At 45.0% G+C, this 18,597-nt stretch overlaps 1 protein-coding gene across 2 annotated transcripts in view; it reads right to left on the reverse strand.

The window, feature by feature from the left end:
• Nucleotides 1-74: 74 nt before the first annotated feature.
• rapgef1b (Rap guanine nucleotide exchange factor (GEF) 1b) overlaps nucleotides 75-18,597 on the reverse strand; it is a 50,760-nt gene continuing 32,237 nt past the window's right edge. Inside the window, exons 9-27 of one of the 2 annotated variants that reach the window (XM_085793003.1) lie at nucleotides 18,363-18,549; nucleotides 16,543-17,073; nucleotides 15,435-15,637; nucleotides 13,329-13,490; nucleotides 10,272-10,409; nucleotides 9,628-9,720; nucleotides 8,532-8,617; nucleotides 7,232-7,337; nucleotides 6,370-6,445; nucleotides 5,870-5,958; nucleotides 4,909-4,997; nucleotides 4,627-4,812; nucleotides 3,072-3,156; nucleotides 2,892-2,986; nucleotides 2,706-2,784; nucleotides 2,518-2,619; nucleotides 2,312-2,409; nucleotides 1,644-1,772; nucleotides 75-1,399 (exon numbers count right to left, since the gene is read on the reverse strand). In XM_085793003.1, the coding sequence (XP_085649129.1) occupies nucleotides 1,249-1,399; nucleotides 1,644-1,772; nucleotides 2,312-2,409; nucleotides 2,518-2,619; nucleotides 2,706-2,784; nucleotides 2,892-2,986; nucleotides 3,072-3,156; nucleotides 4,627-4,812; nucleotides 4,909-4,997; nucleotides 5,870-5,958; nucleotides 6,370-6,445; nucleotides 7,232-7,337; nucleotides 8,532-8,617; nucleotides 9,628-9,720; nucleotides 10,272-10,409; nucleotides 13,329-13,490; nucleotides 15,435-15,637; nucleotides 16,543-17,073; nucleotides 18,363-18,549 (2,685 nt within the window). In that variant the 3' untranslated portion in view covers nucleotides 75-1,248. Of the gene's footprint in view, nucleotides 1,400-1,643; nucleotides 1,773-2,311; nucleotides 2,410-2,517; nucleotides 2,620-2,705; nucleotides 2,785-2,891; nucleotides 2,987-3,071; nucleotides 3,157-4,626; nucleotides 4,813-4,908; nucleotides 4,999-5,869; nucleotides 5,959-6,369; nucleotides 6,446-7,231; nucleotides 7,338-8,531; nucleotides 8,618-9,627; nucleotides 9,721-10,271; nucleotides 10,410-13,328; nucleotides 13,491-15,434; nucleotides 15,638-16,542; nucleotides 17,074-18,362; nucleotides 18,550-18,597 lie in introns of both variants that reach the window. The other variant, XM_085793002.1, reaches the window with a different exon arrangement.

Genomic DNA, 18,597 nt, shown 5'->3' on the forward strand with positions numbered 1-18,597 from the left:
TAAAGGGAGTTTCTGTTTTGTTTTGTTTTGTTTTTTTTAACAAAGAAGGTGGAGTTTGTGAGTGACACAGTGTGTATAGAAACAGAGCTGTTTGTTTTATTGGAGTTTGAGAACACAGTGTGATGTGTTGGTTTTTGACCATTATCCCAAAAAGGAATCAAAATGATTTTTTTTTTTAACTACAGCACATTTTGGAATGACACACACAAAGTCACCGAGGACTTCAGTCACACACAAACACTTTCACACAGCGACATGACTGACTGGGACATGATTGTGATTGCCTTATGGTTCTCTACACTTTGAACACGGCACACAATGATTCAGTTATGACATACATAGATCACAGCATCTTTAGTAATTTATCTTTTTGTGTGTTTTTGCTTTGCTTTTTTTAGTGCACATATGTATGGCACTTGGGAGAAGCTAAGCTCTTCTCATAAGCATAAACATCCTTTTTAAGAACAAAAGGAGCACTGTATATAATACATTTCATAACCATACATGATTCTTACACAAAAAAATGTTTCAAAACAAACTCATAGGTTCCAGTCTCTAATGGTCATCCTCTCGTCAAGTTCAAACCCCCCTCCATCACGCGGGCTCCTCCCACCTCGGTCCGCAGCCTGCATGTCGACGTCACAGTTCACGGCAGGTCGTTTCTCGAGGTTCTGCTGTTTTTTCCGAGGGTGGGAACTCGTCGTGAGTGGAGGGGAGAGAGAGAGAGAGGGGGTCGCAGGAAGATGACCAACAAATGGCACATACATAAAGGAAGAGGAAGGAGCAACTTGGAGAGTTAATGGACCATTCAGCTCAATCTCAATCTCAATCTCACACACACGCAACAACAGCTCCACTCTAAAACAGAGAGCCCAGGGAGCAGACTTTGGTTATTTCCGTAGCGTCTCCCTGCCCGCTCTGTGCGACTGACTCTCTCTTCTCTTCTCTCCTTCTTGGCACCAGGACCCTTCCTCCTGTTTCACCATCATTAGTCTCCCCGTTGCAACGCCACAGCCACAGTAATCCCAATTTTTTAATCTCCCAGAGCAGCAGAGCTCTTTGTAAACCTCGGCCGCCGCGCTTCAGTCGTCTTGTAGTTTGTTCTGCATTCCACACAGTGAGTTCTCCCATTTCGCTCCAGCGGCAAGTAGCTTCCATTCGTCTTTCTCTCAGTCTGTAGTAAAGTGGAGTTAGTGTCATGAAGCACAGTTGGAGGTCAGTCTCAAGAGGGCCGACGCCGGCCGGGCCCTAGGTCTTCTCCTCGCGGTCCGTCTTGCGCCGGGCGATGTTCCTGGGTTTGATCTTGAGTGACAGCTCCCACAGAGCCTCCTCCGCCAGGTGGTCGCTGAAGTCGTTGAAGAAACACACGATGTCTTCGTTGCGCTTCAGCTCATAATGCCTGAGATGAGAAGAAGAGAAGAGGAGGTCCGAGTTTGATCAACGCAGCAATTCATTAGAGAGAAAACAAGCAGTCGTGAGCTGACAGCCATGTTTTATGATATCAGAGTTTAATTATAAACAAAGCTGGTGCATTATACTTCCTGCCAGTTCAAACCGCTGACATTTATTACTGTGATTGATGTTTACAAAGCTTTCCCCTCTGATATATATCTCATGTCATAAATTCATCTGAGTGGACTTACACTTGCTGGAAGCGCCGCATGCTGTCCAGGATGTTGAACTGCTGCCAGCGTTTGGAGAAATTGACCTTCCCGTCGATGAGGTCGGGGTTCCCCAGGTGGACGAAGGTCAAGTCCTGGAGGATGAGACCCCTGGAGGAGGAAGGACAGGTGGTGGTCGAGTCAAGTCCTGGCTCTCAAGTCGGAAATATACACTACTCACAAAAAGTTAGGGATGTTGTTGGATTAAATTTCAGAATGCACCTAAAATCTTTCTCTAAACTTTCGAATGCACATGTCCAATTGTTCAGTGTTTCAGTACTTATTGAGTCACATGCTGTTCTCTAACAAGGTGATTAACCACAACTAAATGTTTGTATACAGTCCTCTTCTCTCTCCCTCTCTTCTCCACAATGTTGAAATGTTGACATCATGAGACCAAGACAACACTTTGATCAAATTGATCGAGTTATTGAAATTTGAGATTTTTGTTGTGCTATTAGCCACCACTGTTGTTAGCTTTTGTTTGAGATAAAGAAATTACCATAGCATCCTTCTACTTAAAAGGCTTTCATGATAGAATATCACTGTAGCATGAACTTTATATAGGGATATTCTTGTCAAATATCCCTAACTTTTTGTGAGTAGTGTATGTTTCAGTTTAAACATGCATGTAACCATCATTGACTTACAGGTACGGGATACACGGAGGCTCGACCTCGGCCAGAGCAGCTCTGTACGCTCTGAAGGAGGAGGAGCTGTCAATCAACGTGCAATATTCCTCCAATCCCTGAGAGAGAACAAGGAGTTAGAGTCATATGAGATAAAAGTGATAATGATGATGATGCTTTTTTTTTATCAATGAGAAGGAGATCTTGATGAACACATGGTTTGTCACCTCTGAGGTCTGTTTCTGCCACTCCAATCTCCTGATGGGGGCAGAGTCCAGGGCCGACAGTATTGCCAGGTAGGAGTTGAAATTATTCAACTTTCTTAAGTGCTGCAATAAGAAAAGTGAATAAATGTTATTGCACTGAACAGAAAGTATAATGACACAAACATTCGGACATGTTAAAGACGACCAACCTTCATTATCTTGATAAACTTGAGGAGCAGCTTCTCTCTGTCTTGGGCTTTCTCCTGCTGAATTATCAAGGAGCGGACCCTGTAGTAGGACACAGAGGAATAAAGTGCATCGTGTTAAATATTTACGAAGGTCAGATGGTTTAAGACACAAATCTAAAATATCTAAGTTTGTGGTTTCGCTCTCACCAATAGCTCATGTTGTTAAAGTGCTCTGTGAACTGAGTCAGGTTCGGACTCTTCTCCTCATTCTGCTCCTTGGCCCAAAGCAGCACCTCGGGAATCTGGAGGAAAAACAGGCGGAGTTCAAGTCGTAACACAACACATGTCAACACGGAAGACACGGAGGACACGGAGAATCCAACGTACCTCTATTTTATAGAAAAGTTCAGCGTCAAGTAGAGTGAGCTGATCAGCAATCTCATGACTGCGGAAGTCGTGAAGAGTTCCAGGCCTGTTGGACACACACACTGTTAGGTCATCATCACCAAAGCTTTAAGATTTAACCACAGAACTGAAACTGAAATGATTCCTCCCAGTCTGTCTTGGTAATTGGTTTATAGAATGTCTGGTCATAAATGTACAAAATGTAAAACGGAAACAAACTATCTGAATCTCATCTTTTTATGGTAACAAAACAGTTGGGGGTTGTCCTTACATGTCCTGTTTACTTACTTATGTAAACTAAGGTTAGAAGAGCACAGAAGTAGCTGCCTTGTTTTGAAATAAGTGAGACTTGACTTTGAGCTGCATCAACAGTTACAGGCTGTGTGGTGGGTGATCGTAAGGCTGCGATGTAAACACAGACAGAGCAGCAGAGAGCAGAGACACAACATGAGCTCCCGTCATCCGTCTCTGTTTCGTTTTGAAAATACAGCTTGGCGACGTTTTCCTCTCTTTGTCGAGAGTTTCACAGATTTTTTTTTTGTGTGTGTGTTATTTGTTTGCAGCTCGCCAGCCATACACTGTGATACAGGAGTCTGGGAATCTACGGATCAGTCGGCTCAGAACTGCACAGTGAAGACTGATGGCTTTGGATGAAAAATTGTATGTAGGAAAAAAATGGTTTTACATTTTTAAGATTTGTATTCATTTATACATTTATTTTGAGTACACGTTATATTCTATGTTGTTAAAGGAACTACAAGGAGTTTCGGTTTTCACACTACATTTCCCATGAGCCTCTGCGTGCATGGTGAAATTCTTGGACCGGCGCAAGACGGACGAAAGCGAAAACATTTGCCAATATGTTTTCATAAATCAAGAATGAAAATCAGAGGTTGGAAGATGATCGGATACCGTCGTAGTTCCGACCATAAACGATGCCAACTAGCGATCCGGTGGCGTTATTCCGTTATTCCCATGACCCGCCGGGCAGCGTCCGCGAAACCGAAACTAGGAAATGCTGGGCGAGCCGACCACTAAATAATAATAATAAGAAAATAAAGATAAAGATAAACATAAAGACAAAACAATATATTTATCGAAAATGGACCCATTAACAAGTGTGGGTAATGTAGATTCATCCACATTAATATGAGCAAACTCCTCGTTGTCCCTTTAAATAATAATGTTGTAAAATAAACGTATAAAGCCAAATGTCTTGGAGGAAACAGGAGACAGTTTTCATGGCAATGAAAGAGAGCTAAATAAGAGTGAGTGTTTTGATAATGGCTTCCGTGGAAACATTATTAAACCATTATACAGTACAAGCATCATGTGGGAATGACCATTAGTCTGAGTAGTGTTATGGTGTCTGGTGGTCAGTCTATCAAGACCATTAACAAAAACACTGCCTGCTTTTCCCAAAGATACTGAACGGCAAAACAGCAGCTTTCCACTTGTAGCATCCACACACCCTGTCTATACAAGATCGACCCCCTCGACCCCTCGTCCCCCAGTCAGACAGACAGACAGACAGTACCTTGCGGAGACCCCTCGGGAGGCCAGGGGCTTGAGGGAGTTAGTGTAGCGCAGCAGCTTCTTCTGCTCCACCTTGTCCAGGATGTTCTTGCGGAGCACGCGGGCGAGGCTGAGCTCACCGTTGCACACCAGCGTGAACACCAGGTCCATCAGCTGTTTCAAGATGTCCTCCGTTAGCTCCACCAGGCTGCAGGACGGAGGAGGGGGGGGGGGGGGACGATTAGAAATATGCAACAAGAGGCGACGGGGTCACAGAGTTGGTTGTTGAATTCGTCGTACTCACCACAGCTCATCCACCACACGAACCAGCACAAAAAACGTGTTCTTGCTGACTCGCTTCTTGAAGGTGTCCGGACTGTGGCAGAACCTGGTGTATGTGCTCCGTGGTCAAGGAAGGACAATGAAAACTCTAAAACTACCGGTACATGTGGGTTACACAGTACAGCACAGTACAGCACAGTACAGCACAACAACATGCTTAACTAAGATTTACAAAAGATTACGTTTTGATCAGGCTTCATTAAGGGAGAAAATAAAAAGTGTTCAAGATTTGCTCTTTGCAAATCCCTCTGACGTTGCCACAGTTTGTGGTTTTAATTAATTATATAACGATTACCCCGCACAGTGGCTTCTATTATACTCAAGATAGAACAACAACTTTACCTACTTGTAATACACTTAGGGATATTAAATCAACGGTAGTAAACTGGAAACTAAAACATTAGATAGTAAATCCTGTACATTAAATCTTGCAGTAAAAAAGTGGGGCTGTGGCTAAATGTTAATTTCATTATCAGTTAAGCTACTGACTCTACATATTAGGAAAGGTCTATATTCTTAAAAATGCGAGAGAAGAGAAATATAACAAAGGATTGGCTGATTTTCAGTTATTTCTGATTAATGAAATAATCCATTAATCAACTAATAATAAGCTCCATGAAGCAACGACACAGCTGGAAAAACCTTGGAGGGAAAAAGCTAATGGCACTCCTGTTCTCCTGAGGTGCCATTAACTTTCAGTTTCAGTAGTAATTTAAGACTCAAGTATCCATCAGCAGAGCTCCGTGCTGTTACTGCAGGTTTCTATTTCTGAGCATTTTCAAATGAAAGATATGAATAAAAAATTGAACAAGACAAACACATCTCTCCTTGGTAAATAAATCACTGAGCAAGAAAAACAGTCGTCGTGGACCAACAAAACAAACGATTACGCTCAGAGTGACACGTTGAGTGACTTGAAAAGGATATCTGTAGTGTAGCTTCTTAATGAGGTCCTCGGGGGTTATAAAAGTCCTATATGTAGTCAGAAAGGCTTCACAGTACAAAACGAGATCTGTCAAGCAAAAAAACAGCATATTTCAGTTTGATGTGCAGCCAGAAGAGCTTTCCCCAATTAACCACCTAAAGATGAAAACACATCATCAAATGTGAAGGCTACAGTACATAACCCGGACTGACACATTGCAAATAAGTGAAGCAGAGAGAGAAAGAGAGAGAGAGAGAGAGAGGCAGACTGGGGCTATTTAACATGCTGCTCAGATGCAGAGATTAGAAACGTGGTGCCGTGTCAGTCAAAATAAAGAATCACACTTTACAAACACAAGTTAATCTCTACGTCTTTGAACGTAACAGTTGCTGTCAAGGCTGAGCTGTAACAGTGACCCTGAAGCACAGTAACATTACTCAAATATGTGGGCTAAGTAAGTATGAGTCTTAATGTGTCCTGTGTTAATCTCTACTGTACCTTTGCGGTCTGTTTCTGTAGCGTGGACTAATAGGATGTCTCCTGATCCGGCACGAACATCAGGGCCATCGTCATTCTGGGGGAAAAAAATAAAAAATTAAGGAGAGTGAGCAAAGTGGAGAAAATGACAGACAGAAAGATAGAAAGATTGGAGTGAAGTGAGTGAGGAGTGAAAGCAGAGAAGAGGAGAAGAGTGGTTACAGTAGCTGTGGAGTGATGCAGTCTAGCCTAAAATGTAGCTCGCACCTTTCCTTTCTGCCAGTTTTTTTTTTTTTTTTTTGTCCTGCACCAGCTCCTCTGATGACGAAGAAAAAAAAAAAAAAACTCAGACTAGTGTAAGATAAAAGCAGCACCACTGCAATACGTCTCCTGTAACACCTTTAAATGTCATCACAGGCCATGAATCTTTCCTCCTTTTTGCAATCCTGATCTCTCCCCTATCTCCTTTTATAAATCATTGCTGTCACATTGCCCCTAACCTTGCAGAGTGGCGAGCAGCATTCACACACATCTGTCTGTCAGACTGCACCACACAGGACAAAGAAGGAGGAGGCGTAGGAAGAGGAGAAGGAGGAGGAGGAGGAGGAGGAGGAGGAGGAAGAAGAGGGCGGTTTGGCACTTTCCAGCTCTGCAGTTTCAGAGGCTGGACTCCAGAGGGCAGCAATGGCTATCGCAGCGCTGCATCTCGGGATCTGATTACACATCTGAGTGACTCTCGGTGACCTTTTAGTCCAGCGCCGGACTAACAGGATAAAATGTGCTTTGTATGCTGGAGCTGCAACGTTCTGTCACAGCACATTTCTAAAAAAAAACAGTGCACACAGCATCAGCAGCGGCCGGCGGCGCGTCTCTAGTCTCTCACCTCTTGTTTTAGTGTTATCCTACTCATAATCTCCTTGTGGTCTATGAGGGAGAGCTCGTCCACATCTTCCTCATCGCTGCCACCAGACTCTGTTGACTTCTGCCTCCTAAAACACACACATACACACACACACTTTAACACAAACCATCATCACACCACAAAATCTGTCTGTAGTCGTGCCAGGCACCGTTTAGTATTTTTGTGGTGCACCTGGTGCACCTGCAGCACAGGTGGGCTCACACACACAAAACCTTATCATATATTATAATGTGGGCATGTTAGAGGTTGTGCCAAACATGGCCGATCCCAACACAATACTTTAATCTCCTGCAAACACAGCTCTCTGACTTGATGCACTCTAGGAAACGTACTGCTGTGTTGCAGATATTTGTACTAATGCACCATTGTATTTCTCATCAAATTTACCAAATGTAGAATTACAGATGTAGCCTGTTTTTTCATGTTATCAGATTTCTGTCTAAATTCATTTTTATATCGAATTCAGTCTAGACAGTTTTTCATGGAACAATGACTGTGACAATCTGATAATGAATTAGTCATCTGCTTAATCATGTTAGAGTGACATCTACATGAACCTGCGTGATACTTTTTTTTTTTTTTTTTGCGAAAGCTTTTTGTTTTTTGGAAACAGCATTAGGAAATGTATCAGTCAAATCACATCATGTTGGTGGCTGCAGCAACATGTCTGGACTGTAATTAAACTACAGAGCTCTGGGTGTTACTCTGGCCAAAGAAGACAGAGCAGCGTTGTTGCCCCGAGGAGACGGGAACAGACCCGACGCTCCTGGAGGGGGAGGTGGGGTTGTAAGAGCAGGATGAACTGTTCTAAGATGTTTAATGAGACTCTGTCGACTGTTTTCAATGAGCCAGGCTGGGGCTGATTTTTTGCAACAGTCTGGTGTTGGTTGCACAAAATCTAACCAGTGCATGCCGTGCATAATTATGGCTTAATAGCATGCATCTCCAGTCCTGCTAGACTACTAAAAAAACTCTTGATTTTCAGGAGTGCTGTTGATGTTCTCCCACAGCGCACTGCACAAAGGGAGTTGAGGAGCTATTCACAGCTGGAAAAAAACAAAATTTAATTATGAATGCTGGTGAAATAGCTCAGGAACACCTCAGAAAACAGGCGAAAGTTGCATTTTAACTGATGTTGTGTTTTTTGAATCATATCCAGTGTGTTGGTTTCTTGTTTACCAACTGTAAAAACACAGATAGCATAAGGATTTAGTATATATAGCACATGCTTTATACAGGTACTATGCATTATGACCCTTACCTTTCCTTATCCAAAGCCTCTTTGCTATTGGTGGATGGCATCTGAGGGGTGGGGTCTTGAAGTACATCATCAGCTGCAATTGTTTCCTAATCAATGGACGGAAAAACAATAATCAACATCTGTGCAGCAGAGCATGGAACGTCGATGGTGAACGGTTCCATGCAGTGACAGGAGCCGGGTTATTGATGAGATCGCACGGACCGCCAGGACCTCATGCAACATGTTTGGTGGAGAGGAGAGGAGAGGAGAGGAAGGATGGATTCTTTGTACACAACAAGTCCCAGGATGTTATGATGATCCCTGCTAGTGTTAACTCACATGAGGTTGCAAAAGGGGGCTGATGGGTAAAAAAAAAAAGAAAAAAAAAGCAGCGTTTTTCCTCAGCTTGAGGCAGGAGGACAGTCCCAACACAGATGAAACTCATTCGCACTGAAACCGCACCAAAAGGTGAAACCACAAAAACGTCTGCACAGTGCGTCTCTATCATTCCCACACACACACACACCACCCAAACACAGCTGAAATACACCCACCGACTGCACACACACACACACACACACCCAGAGGAATACAAATACAACCACATACGCAGTCACACATGCACAAGCGCACATAAGCTGTTATGGGGGAATGTTATTGGAAAATTGAAAACCAGTGAACCGTTGAGAATCCCTTTTGGAGCGGCGACATGTCAGGTGTTAGATCGGAACAAGGTTAAATGCTCATTATAGTTGAAGCGCAGCCACAGAGACAGCAATCACCAGCCAGGCAGGCAGTCGGACCAACATACAGATGGACATCTTTTTTTTCTTTTTTCTTTTTTCTTTTTTTCCCCCCACAGGCAAAACCCGTGAACCTGAAGTCATGCTCACTCAGGTTTGGCCACATTCACATTCCATCTCGGCGCCGTCAGTTCGAGAGATGAATCGATCAATGATGCTGCTGCAACAGATGACTGGACAGAGTGATGTCTGCCAGTTAGAACAAGATTCATAACCCTCACCCCCCCCACCCCCTCTCTACCTCCCGAAGTGACGGCGCGTGCAGATGGAATTGACCTTTCACCTGTTAGCTTTAGCGCTCAGCAGCTACTTACTCTGAGGGAGAGAGGCAGCTCCCCATTGGCCTGGCTGGACGAGTACAAGTTGACGTACTCCCCCTCCCCGCCCTCGTCATTCGCGCACTCGCTCTACGGGGAAAAGAGGGAGGGACACAAACCGAGGCGTAAGGCGGCGGAGAGGGGCAACAGAGTTGTGTTTTCTTAAAGGGAGGGTGGAGAATATGTGACTAAAGGAAGGGCTAGCCGAGCTGTGGTACTGTACTGTACAGGACAGGGGGGAGCGGTGCGTTTTTTTTGTTTGTTTTTTCCAGCTCAGTCGTCATGACCACCAGGTGGCACTGGAGTGCATGGTTTACAAAGGTAACAGTATTTACTGTGGCAAAAAAAAAAAAAAAAGAAACATGCAGTGCAACATGCTCAACTGGGATTCCTTTAAGACCGATAATCAGACAGCAGACAGTTTGTGGGCAGCGATAGCAACAACAAGATGCCACTACGTGAATGAGTCATTATATCATCATCATCATCATCATCATCTGAGCTGCAATACTGAATAATACCAAAGTGGCTGCCAAAAGAGGAAGAAGGGGTCCTGTATCACATAATAATCTGTCGGAGAGAGAGAGAGTGTATTGTATCCTGCTTGTGCTTCCAGCGTCTATCCTGAGTGAAAAGCTCACCGCTGAGGTGTGGAGAGAGTCAGTGAGAGAAGACTCAGAAGGAAGACAGACGGCCACTGAGCCAGCCAGGGAACCGTTGGGCCCGCCCCCGCTACCATCCAGAATGGTGGCATTGGTCAAGGCAACCTGGTCCAAGCTCTGCGATTGGTGGAAAGAACGAAAGCAGGAAAGAAGAAGAAGAAGAAGAAGAAGAAGAAGAAGATGGGAAAAAAGGAAAAATAAAAATATAAAAAAGACAGGACTAAAAGGATTAGAGAGGTGAAGACAGAGCAGACAGAAAAAGAAATCCTAACAATAGGAGGCAGAGGAGAGAGAAGGCCGGGAAAAAAGTGTGCACCTCGTTCTCCAACACCTCTATTAAAGCCTGGACTTATGGGAAGTGATGTGCCTGAACATGAAATGCACTCGCTGCACACTCGCATACACCCAAGAATGCAAAACTGGAACCAGTGGCGAAAAGGAAGAAACATCTCCGGTGAGATAACATGGAAGATGAGACGACAGAGATGTTTGACAGAGAAACACTGACAGGGATTGGCTGACATAAACTTTTGATTATGTACTGTATTGTCTCTAGATGTCACAATGTACCTGTGTGTGTCTTGTCTGTGTATGTGTGTGTGTGTGTGGCCAGCTGAGGAGATGCCTGCCAGCAGGGAGGTAGCAGTAACCTGTTTTAACACGTTGTGCATACCAGCCCCGTAGCAGCATTCCTGCAAAAAGCGGTGCATACACAAATCACTGATGATCACTGCACGCACACACACGCACACACACACACGCACACACACACACGCACGCACACGCGGCTGCGCTGACACACACACAAATAGACACATAGGGGGATGCATGCACGTGTTCACGTAGGATCAGCCGGCCACTCATTCAACAACACAAAGCTCGCAAATACTGATCAAATTAGAAACTTTTGGTACTAACGGATATTTTCTTTCTTCACTTTCCATTCAACATATGCAAAGCAGGTTTCCTGGCATGAGTTTACCTCCCCCATGACACCCCCCCCCAAAAAAAAACAAAAAACATCATGCCCCAAGGAGTTGAGGAATGCAAACATTCCACAGTAGGAGACAAATGGGAGGTGTGGAAGTGTGTGTGTGTGTGTGTTTTTGGGGGGCATGGAGGTTGCAGCATGGTGGTGGTGAAGAGGGAGACTAGGCAGATACGAGAAAGTACAAGGAGTGTGTGTGTGGATGGCGGATTTAAAGGGATACGCCAACTTTTTTTTTTCGTGTCTTGCTTCACTCCCGAGTCCACGACAAGCAGATAGACACCATCCTTTCGACTGTGCGTGCAGTAACAAGGGAGATACGGGCAGAGCTGGCGCACCGCTAATTAGCTTAGCTGAAACGCTGGAAGTGTATAGGTAGTGTTAGCCTGCCTCCACCTTAAGTCACCAGAGAAACTCTTCAGCAACTCTAAACAGAAACCGGCGGGCCGATCTTCGTCTCAGAGCTGACAAAACTCTCCGGTAAGGCATCTTGAGCGGTCAAATGGCGGGACGGGGCGAAATCGGTCAAAACGGAGGGTTCAAGCAAAGACGGTTTATTTTGGTTCAAGCTAGCTACATCGAGGGTAGGTTAGCTTCCTATTTCAAAGTAAAAGCACAAATTATATAGTCATGGTTTTCTGTATGTAAAGGGCAACGGGTGTTTTATTTTGTGAAAGTAACCGGAAGTGCGTTGGCCACAACGGCTAGCTTGAGTAGCGCCAAATTCATCCAAACAAAATTGTAAACAGCTGGTATTTAGACAAATTAACGACACACTGCTGATCTAAACGGCTACTTTCTCCCCTAAAAATGTTTGAAATGTCGATAAAGTGATATATTTACAGAGTTTAGAGCTAAAATGAAATCAGCTTCTGACTGCTGATTTCGGCTCGGGTAGGAGGCAGGCTAACACTACCTATGCACTTCCAGCGTTTGAGCTAAGCTAATTAGCGGTGCACCAGCTCTGCCCGTATCTCCCTTGTTACTGCCCGCACAGTCGAAAGGATGGTGTCTATCTGCTGGTCATGGACTCTGGAGTGAGGCAAGACACAGAAAAAAAAAAATGTTGGCAGATCCCTTTAAGAAGAAGAGAGGAAGGAAGAAGAGCAGAAACTGTGGAGGAATGTGTTTTCCATCACGTCCATCTGGTGCTGCATTCCTCTGGAGATATCCTGAGGGAGATCCACACCGTGTCTTCGCATGACTCGCACACCATGGGGTCATCGTGGGTCAACCCGTCTTACACCCCCCCCCCCAAAAAAAATACGGAGCAAAGCCACTGTAACTGCTCTGGGGTCAGGGTCAGGCCCTAACTAACAGGAGTACAGGACTGATTAACCATGAGCTAATTCATTAACAAGAACCTGTTGATGGTTGAGACGTTCCACTTGGACCAACAAAGGGCTGTTTGTGCGCCCGGACCTGAAGGCCTGACAGACTCTTGTGATATTTGGATGAGCTTCTCAAGACACACACACACACACACACACACACACACACACACACACACACACACACTACACAACTCACTGACTGTATCTCTGAAGGCAGACGGACTGAAAAAGCGAGAAAGGGTCAAATAAATTAGCTGTCATGTGGAGGAATGCCTCAGTGCGACACAAACACACAAATACACAAACACACAAGCCCGGCACGCCAGAGGCTACACGGAACCACAACAAATAACTACTGCACACACAGACACACACTTGTGAAACACTACAAAAGCGCACAAATTAATCACACCATATCACCATGAAAAAATGCACACATGGATGTGGGTGGATGGACAAAATAAAGGACCACACAGCAAACAAACCACTGACCCTTGGGGAGGAGGAGGGGGGGTCATCAGAAACCGCAAAAAAGGGCAGCGGGGGGATACATGGACAGACTGCATCACATATGGAGACGCACAAAGGTCAAGCCACTCCTGGACCGGTCCAGGACCACACAACACCCACACCAGAGTGGAGGATGGGAGGGATGGAGGGAGGGATGGGGTTATTTTGAGGAGGGGGGTGGGTGGGGGTGGTGGGGGAACTCACCGTGGGTGTGGTCAAGGATGCTTGGCCAATCAGGTAGGAGTTAGAGACGGACATGCTGAGGCCCAGCCCAGAGCCCGCCTCCTCCATGGCCGCCACAGACGGCTGGAGGTGGCAGGAGAGAGAAGAGGAGGAGGAGGAAGAGGGGGAGGAAGAGTGGGAGGCCTGAGAAAGAAAGAAAGAAAGAAAGAAAGAAAGAAAGAAACGGAGGTTAAAGAAAGAAAAAGGGGGGAAACAGGGTGTTAAGGGAGGAAAAAGAAGAAAAAAAAGGGGACAGTTGATTATACTAGTAAAGCAAGACTGAATTAGAGCAGATTTAATCAAAGTCCAGCGGTGGAGTAGTGAGGTCAAAGTAGTGAAAGCTGAGGAGGAGGATTCTGGGAGTTCAGCTGAGAAATGCCAGCTCATTGGCTGCAGATATAAATAACAACAGAGAAGTGAAAGACTGATGCTGTAGAGGTGTTAAAGAATATGAGCGAGGGTGGCGTTATGTTTAAGTTCGAGGCTATTCCTAGAAGGGCCTAATTACAACAGGGGTTATGTGACGTGTAGCGCCGGTAACACACATCCACGTCCGCTGCGACCGTCCAATAAACCTTCTTTAATGTCCCTGAGCTTTAAGGGCTTTGCAGAATCCAGGCCATCTACGACAACATGCTCTAAACAGGGCCAATATGCTATACTGGTGTTTTCACAGTAGCTGAAATTACTTTTTTTTTTTCCTTTTCCAAAGCCGTGTAAAGTCGCCAAAGCGTGTAAGCCTGGAACATGGGTTTATGTTGGAGGCAAACAGGCTTATTCCACTGGGCCACGAGCTCATCAAGTCCAAAACATGAGGCCAGATTAGGCATTGCAGCAGGAGCAGAGATGAGCGTAGTTGGGACTGTAAAGCTCAGACAAAAGAATGATAAAAAATAAGAGCTGGGCACGGGGCTCCATATACACACAATGGCGGCAGATAGAGGACAATGGACAACGAGGACGAAGAAAAACTAACCGAGGTGGCCTGTGTGTAGACTGCCACTCAGCCGCAAAGTCTGTTTTCTTTCCCGTGTTATGATACTGTAAATCTATAGTAGCTTCCCCATCTGTTTACTGTCCACACAACGTACTGTATCTGCACCGCTACAGGAAGTTAAAGCCAACCACAGATCAATGTGTGACATATACAAATGGAAAAACAGGCACATCTGTCTCCAGGTGAGAACTCTGTACACGACATCTGGCAAAACATGACCCATCGACTTATCATGCAATGACCTGCACGTTTTATAGTCACCATTACAAAGAAACTCAACTTTTGAGTTGTCATTTCCCCAGCCAGCCGAGGTGCATGTTTCACATATCCAACCAAAACTGTCCAAACTGTGGCATAAAACATCGTGTTAATTTAGAAACCCACTGCTCATAATAAAAAAGCTGATTGAGAAAATGAGTTTTTAGGGGCTGAAAAAGGGCTCATCATGGCTCATCCCGATGTCCCCTCTGCAGCTATGACCTCTCGTCTCCTCTCTCCACAGTGACTCACTGTCAGACAGTTGTCTCAATTAACCCAGACGCCGACCCAGATTAAGATAAGTGCGCTGGATCTGATGTGGGCCTGATAAAGGCTGGGCTTATCTCCCGCTAACGACCAAACACCTCTGTGTACGCACAGATGTCTGCTTCGGCTGCAAAAAAAAACGGTCGAGTGCGGGAGATAGAGGGTGAGGAGGAGGAGGAGGAGGAGGCTGAATAGGTGACAGAGATAACAAGATAGGACGAGGCTGGAGAGAAAATTGATGAGGATTACCACTGGAAGGTACTTTAGCCAAAGAATGCAATCTGCATTCTTTCCCATTTGTCCGTCCCAGCACCGAGTCGACTGCACAGGGTGGTTAATACAGTATTGTGTCCTCACGATGTTCTTTCTGATGTTATTATAGGCGTAATCTCAAAAATGGATAGTGTGATCAATGACGGCTCCACAGGCTCAAATACAAGGAAAATGAACGGAGCAATTTCAGCACATTAAGTGGCAGCTTTGTGCACATTCTCCAAATTGGTGAACCTTGCTATTCATTTTTATTTTGTGAGACACACACTCACATCACGGAGGGGCTTCCTTACCAGTTGCCTTTGTTTCGGGGGCAGTGCCGGGGGGAGCAGCGGCTCGTGGACGGAGTCTGTGCTGCTGAAGGAGTCGTTGAAGCCGTAGACCTCCTGGAAGCGCTTGTTGCGCTGCTCGTAGATGCTCTCGCTCTGCGGCATCTGGTAGAAGACGGAGGGCTGCGGCTCCGAGTAGTCTTCCACAAACTGCATGTACTGGAGAACTGGAGGAGGCAGATGGGAGCAGGTTACATAATATTTAATGTTTATATGGCTCAGAATTATGACTCTGGAGTTATAAAGTCAAGAACGGACTTTTGAAATTTTGAATTCAGATTTTTTTAGAAATAAAGTGCGACGCCAATTTCTTTTGGAAAAAGTTATCACAACAAATCAAGATGAGGTAGAAATGCATAACGAAAAATGGGAAAAACTGTATATTAAGTAGTTACTGTAAATTTAAGTTTAGTAGTTTCACATCCCTTTTTTTTCTTTTTTACTTTTCTGTCCTGTTTTGGTCCTGCTTTATTATGTCGTCAGGTTTGTTCTGTCCTTTGTGTTCTGTTCTGTTTCTATTGTCAGTTTATAAATTGTGTATGTTATTGCCTGTTTCCATTAAAAAAATAAAAAAGTAAAAAAAAGTTTTAAAAAAGAACAGACTTTTCTTTATGTGTGATTTATGAAGTATCACTTGAAATGACACGTGCGCCTAGCCGGTGTCTCATCGAGCAGCAGGAAGCTCTGACTGTATGGAATGACATAATACAGTAGCCGGAGAGGAAGTGATGTAGCAGGCGTGTCAGGAAATGACCAAATGTTGCCCTCCGTGCCCCTGGAGCCGGACCCATTGTAGCACATCCTGGTATTCACTTCCTGCCTCTATTCACACTGGAATATTTCCTTGACATGAGCTATGCTACAATGAACTGATGATGAAGTGCAGCCAATGTCCCGCTGTCCCTTCACTAAATCAACCTCATCCCTTCCTTTATTCCTTCCTTCTTTAGACTCTTTGTCCTCTTCTCCTTTGCTTCTGTGCCCTCTATTCAGGCATCTTTTCTCTTCCCCGGTCTTCTCATTACATCCTCATCATCCGCCCCCCCCTCCCTTTCCCTTTCCCTTCACTTACTGTGTCTGCTTTTCTTTTCTGGGAGTGGCGGTGGGCTGGCGGGGACGTCTGCGTTCTCGCTGGCGACGTACTGCGCGACGAACACGCCCCCGTTGGTCTGGGGCATGGGCGAGATGGGCGTGAAGAGGGGGAACGGAGGCGTCGGGTGCAGCTCCTCCTCCGACAGGTTGTCGTACTGGGAGGGGTAGCGCTCGTACAGCACCCGGGACCCGCCGTCGGGGAAGGGCGACGCCTGCGTGCTGCGCCGCTTCTTCTGGGGCAGGGCGGGCGGCGCGCTGACGCGGGACGACTGTAAGGGGTTGGTGAGCTGGTTGGGCTGCGGCGTCCAGTACTCTGGCGGCTGCTGCGGCGGAGGAGCGGCGGTGAAGCGGGGGTGCGACGGGTGCTGTCCGGGGACCGGGGACGAGGACTCGCTGTGAGACTCGGGCAGGGGGCTCAGGCACCCTCCCACCGGTATCGGGGGCAGGTTTTCCCCAACTGACAAGTCCTGGTGGAGGAAGTCGTAATCCGGGTCGTAGTTCTCTGTGTTGTCTGGAAAAGGTGAAGAAAAGGTAAACGTTACATGTTTGTCATCGTACAATAAACACAAAGCTTCATAACATATCCACCTTTTTCCGAACGTCAAAAACGTGTGCTGGTTTTGCTCTTCCGGTGGAATTTTATGTTTAGGTTTCCATGGTTTCGGTAGTTGTGGTAAAATGCATGGATTTTTTTTCATTTTTTCAATGAAAATCTGTAAAACGCATGGATCATCACAGCAGCTTTTAACAATGGATATCACACAAATTATACATCCGTGTTAAAAGCCAGCATTAATACATCCGTGCATTTACCGCAACTATGACAACGACTGAAAACCATGGAAACGTAAAATTCCACCGGAAATGCAAAACCAGTTTCCAGTTTTGACCATAGAGGACTTTCGGAAACTTGTGGATAAACTTGCACATGAGCAAAGGTTTGCCGGTCCTCAGGTAGCAAAATATCCTGATCTCTTATCAAACCTTTTGTCTGTGCTCCTTCATGTAATGGAGGTAATATACAATACGTGCACAGTTTAATGTAAACTAGGGATGTCACGATTATAGATTTTCCTGGTACGATTATTGTCAGAGAAATAATCGCGGTATTACGATTATCACGATTATTATGCATTAATTCATTTCACAACTCTATGAATGTATAAAATCAAATATGGTCAAAATATAATTATATTACTAATTATATACACAAAATATTTGAAATATCTATTAATATAAGACAATTTATTAATCCTCCAGGTGGAATGTTTGAAATATTCAAGTCCTTAATTGTCATCCATAACAAATTTTACGTTTATTTTAATCGGTTTTTTTTTTTTATTACAAATAACACGCTAACATTTAAATTCCTACCAATTCAGTGTTACATTAGGTAAATTGACATTAACCTAATTTAACTCAGTATCTGAGCAATTACCCTTTACTTTGGCATACAAAGCTGAGTGGGTATCCTGCAGGTGGTGATACATATTAGACGTATTTCCTCCTTGAGCTGCTACTTTTTCGTGCATGCTTTACAGGCTGGCGACCCGTTTTACCACTCGTGCGCGTCTCTGTTCTGCAACTCGCATAGGACGAAAACAAAGTTACACACGCGGTGGTTGTGTAACTTTTCATTTTCGTTGCATTCGTGTTGCGCTGATCTGCCTATACGGTTCCGACAAAATCTTTTTTTGGAAAGTGACGGTATTTTTTAGGAACCTTTTACAATTAATTGACATTTAAAACTGTGAAAACAAGTAATCGTGACATCCCTACTGTAACCTCTTTTATTCTTACCGAGAGTCTCACAGCTGGTGTTACGAGAACACTGACCGCTGTCCTGCTCCATGGAGGACAGCTGTTCGTCAGACTTGCTGAGTTTCCCCATGCTGCTGCAGGGAGACAGACGCGGAGAGTCGCCGCCGTACGACTGGCTCCCTCCAGAGAAACGCCTCTGCAGGAACTCCTGCTCGTAGTCCTGCTGCTGCACAGACACACACATTATTCAATCATCTAATGCAGTGTTTTTCAA

The sequence above is a fragment of the Trachurus japonicus genome, chromosome 12 (assembly GCF_045865225.1).
Source record: "Trachurus japonicus isolate A0001 chromosome 12, Traja_1.0".
NCBI classification, from domain to species: domain Eukaryota; kingdom Metazoa; phylum Chordata; class Actinopteri; order Carangiformes; family Carangidae; genus Trachurus; species Trachurus japonicus.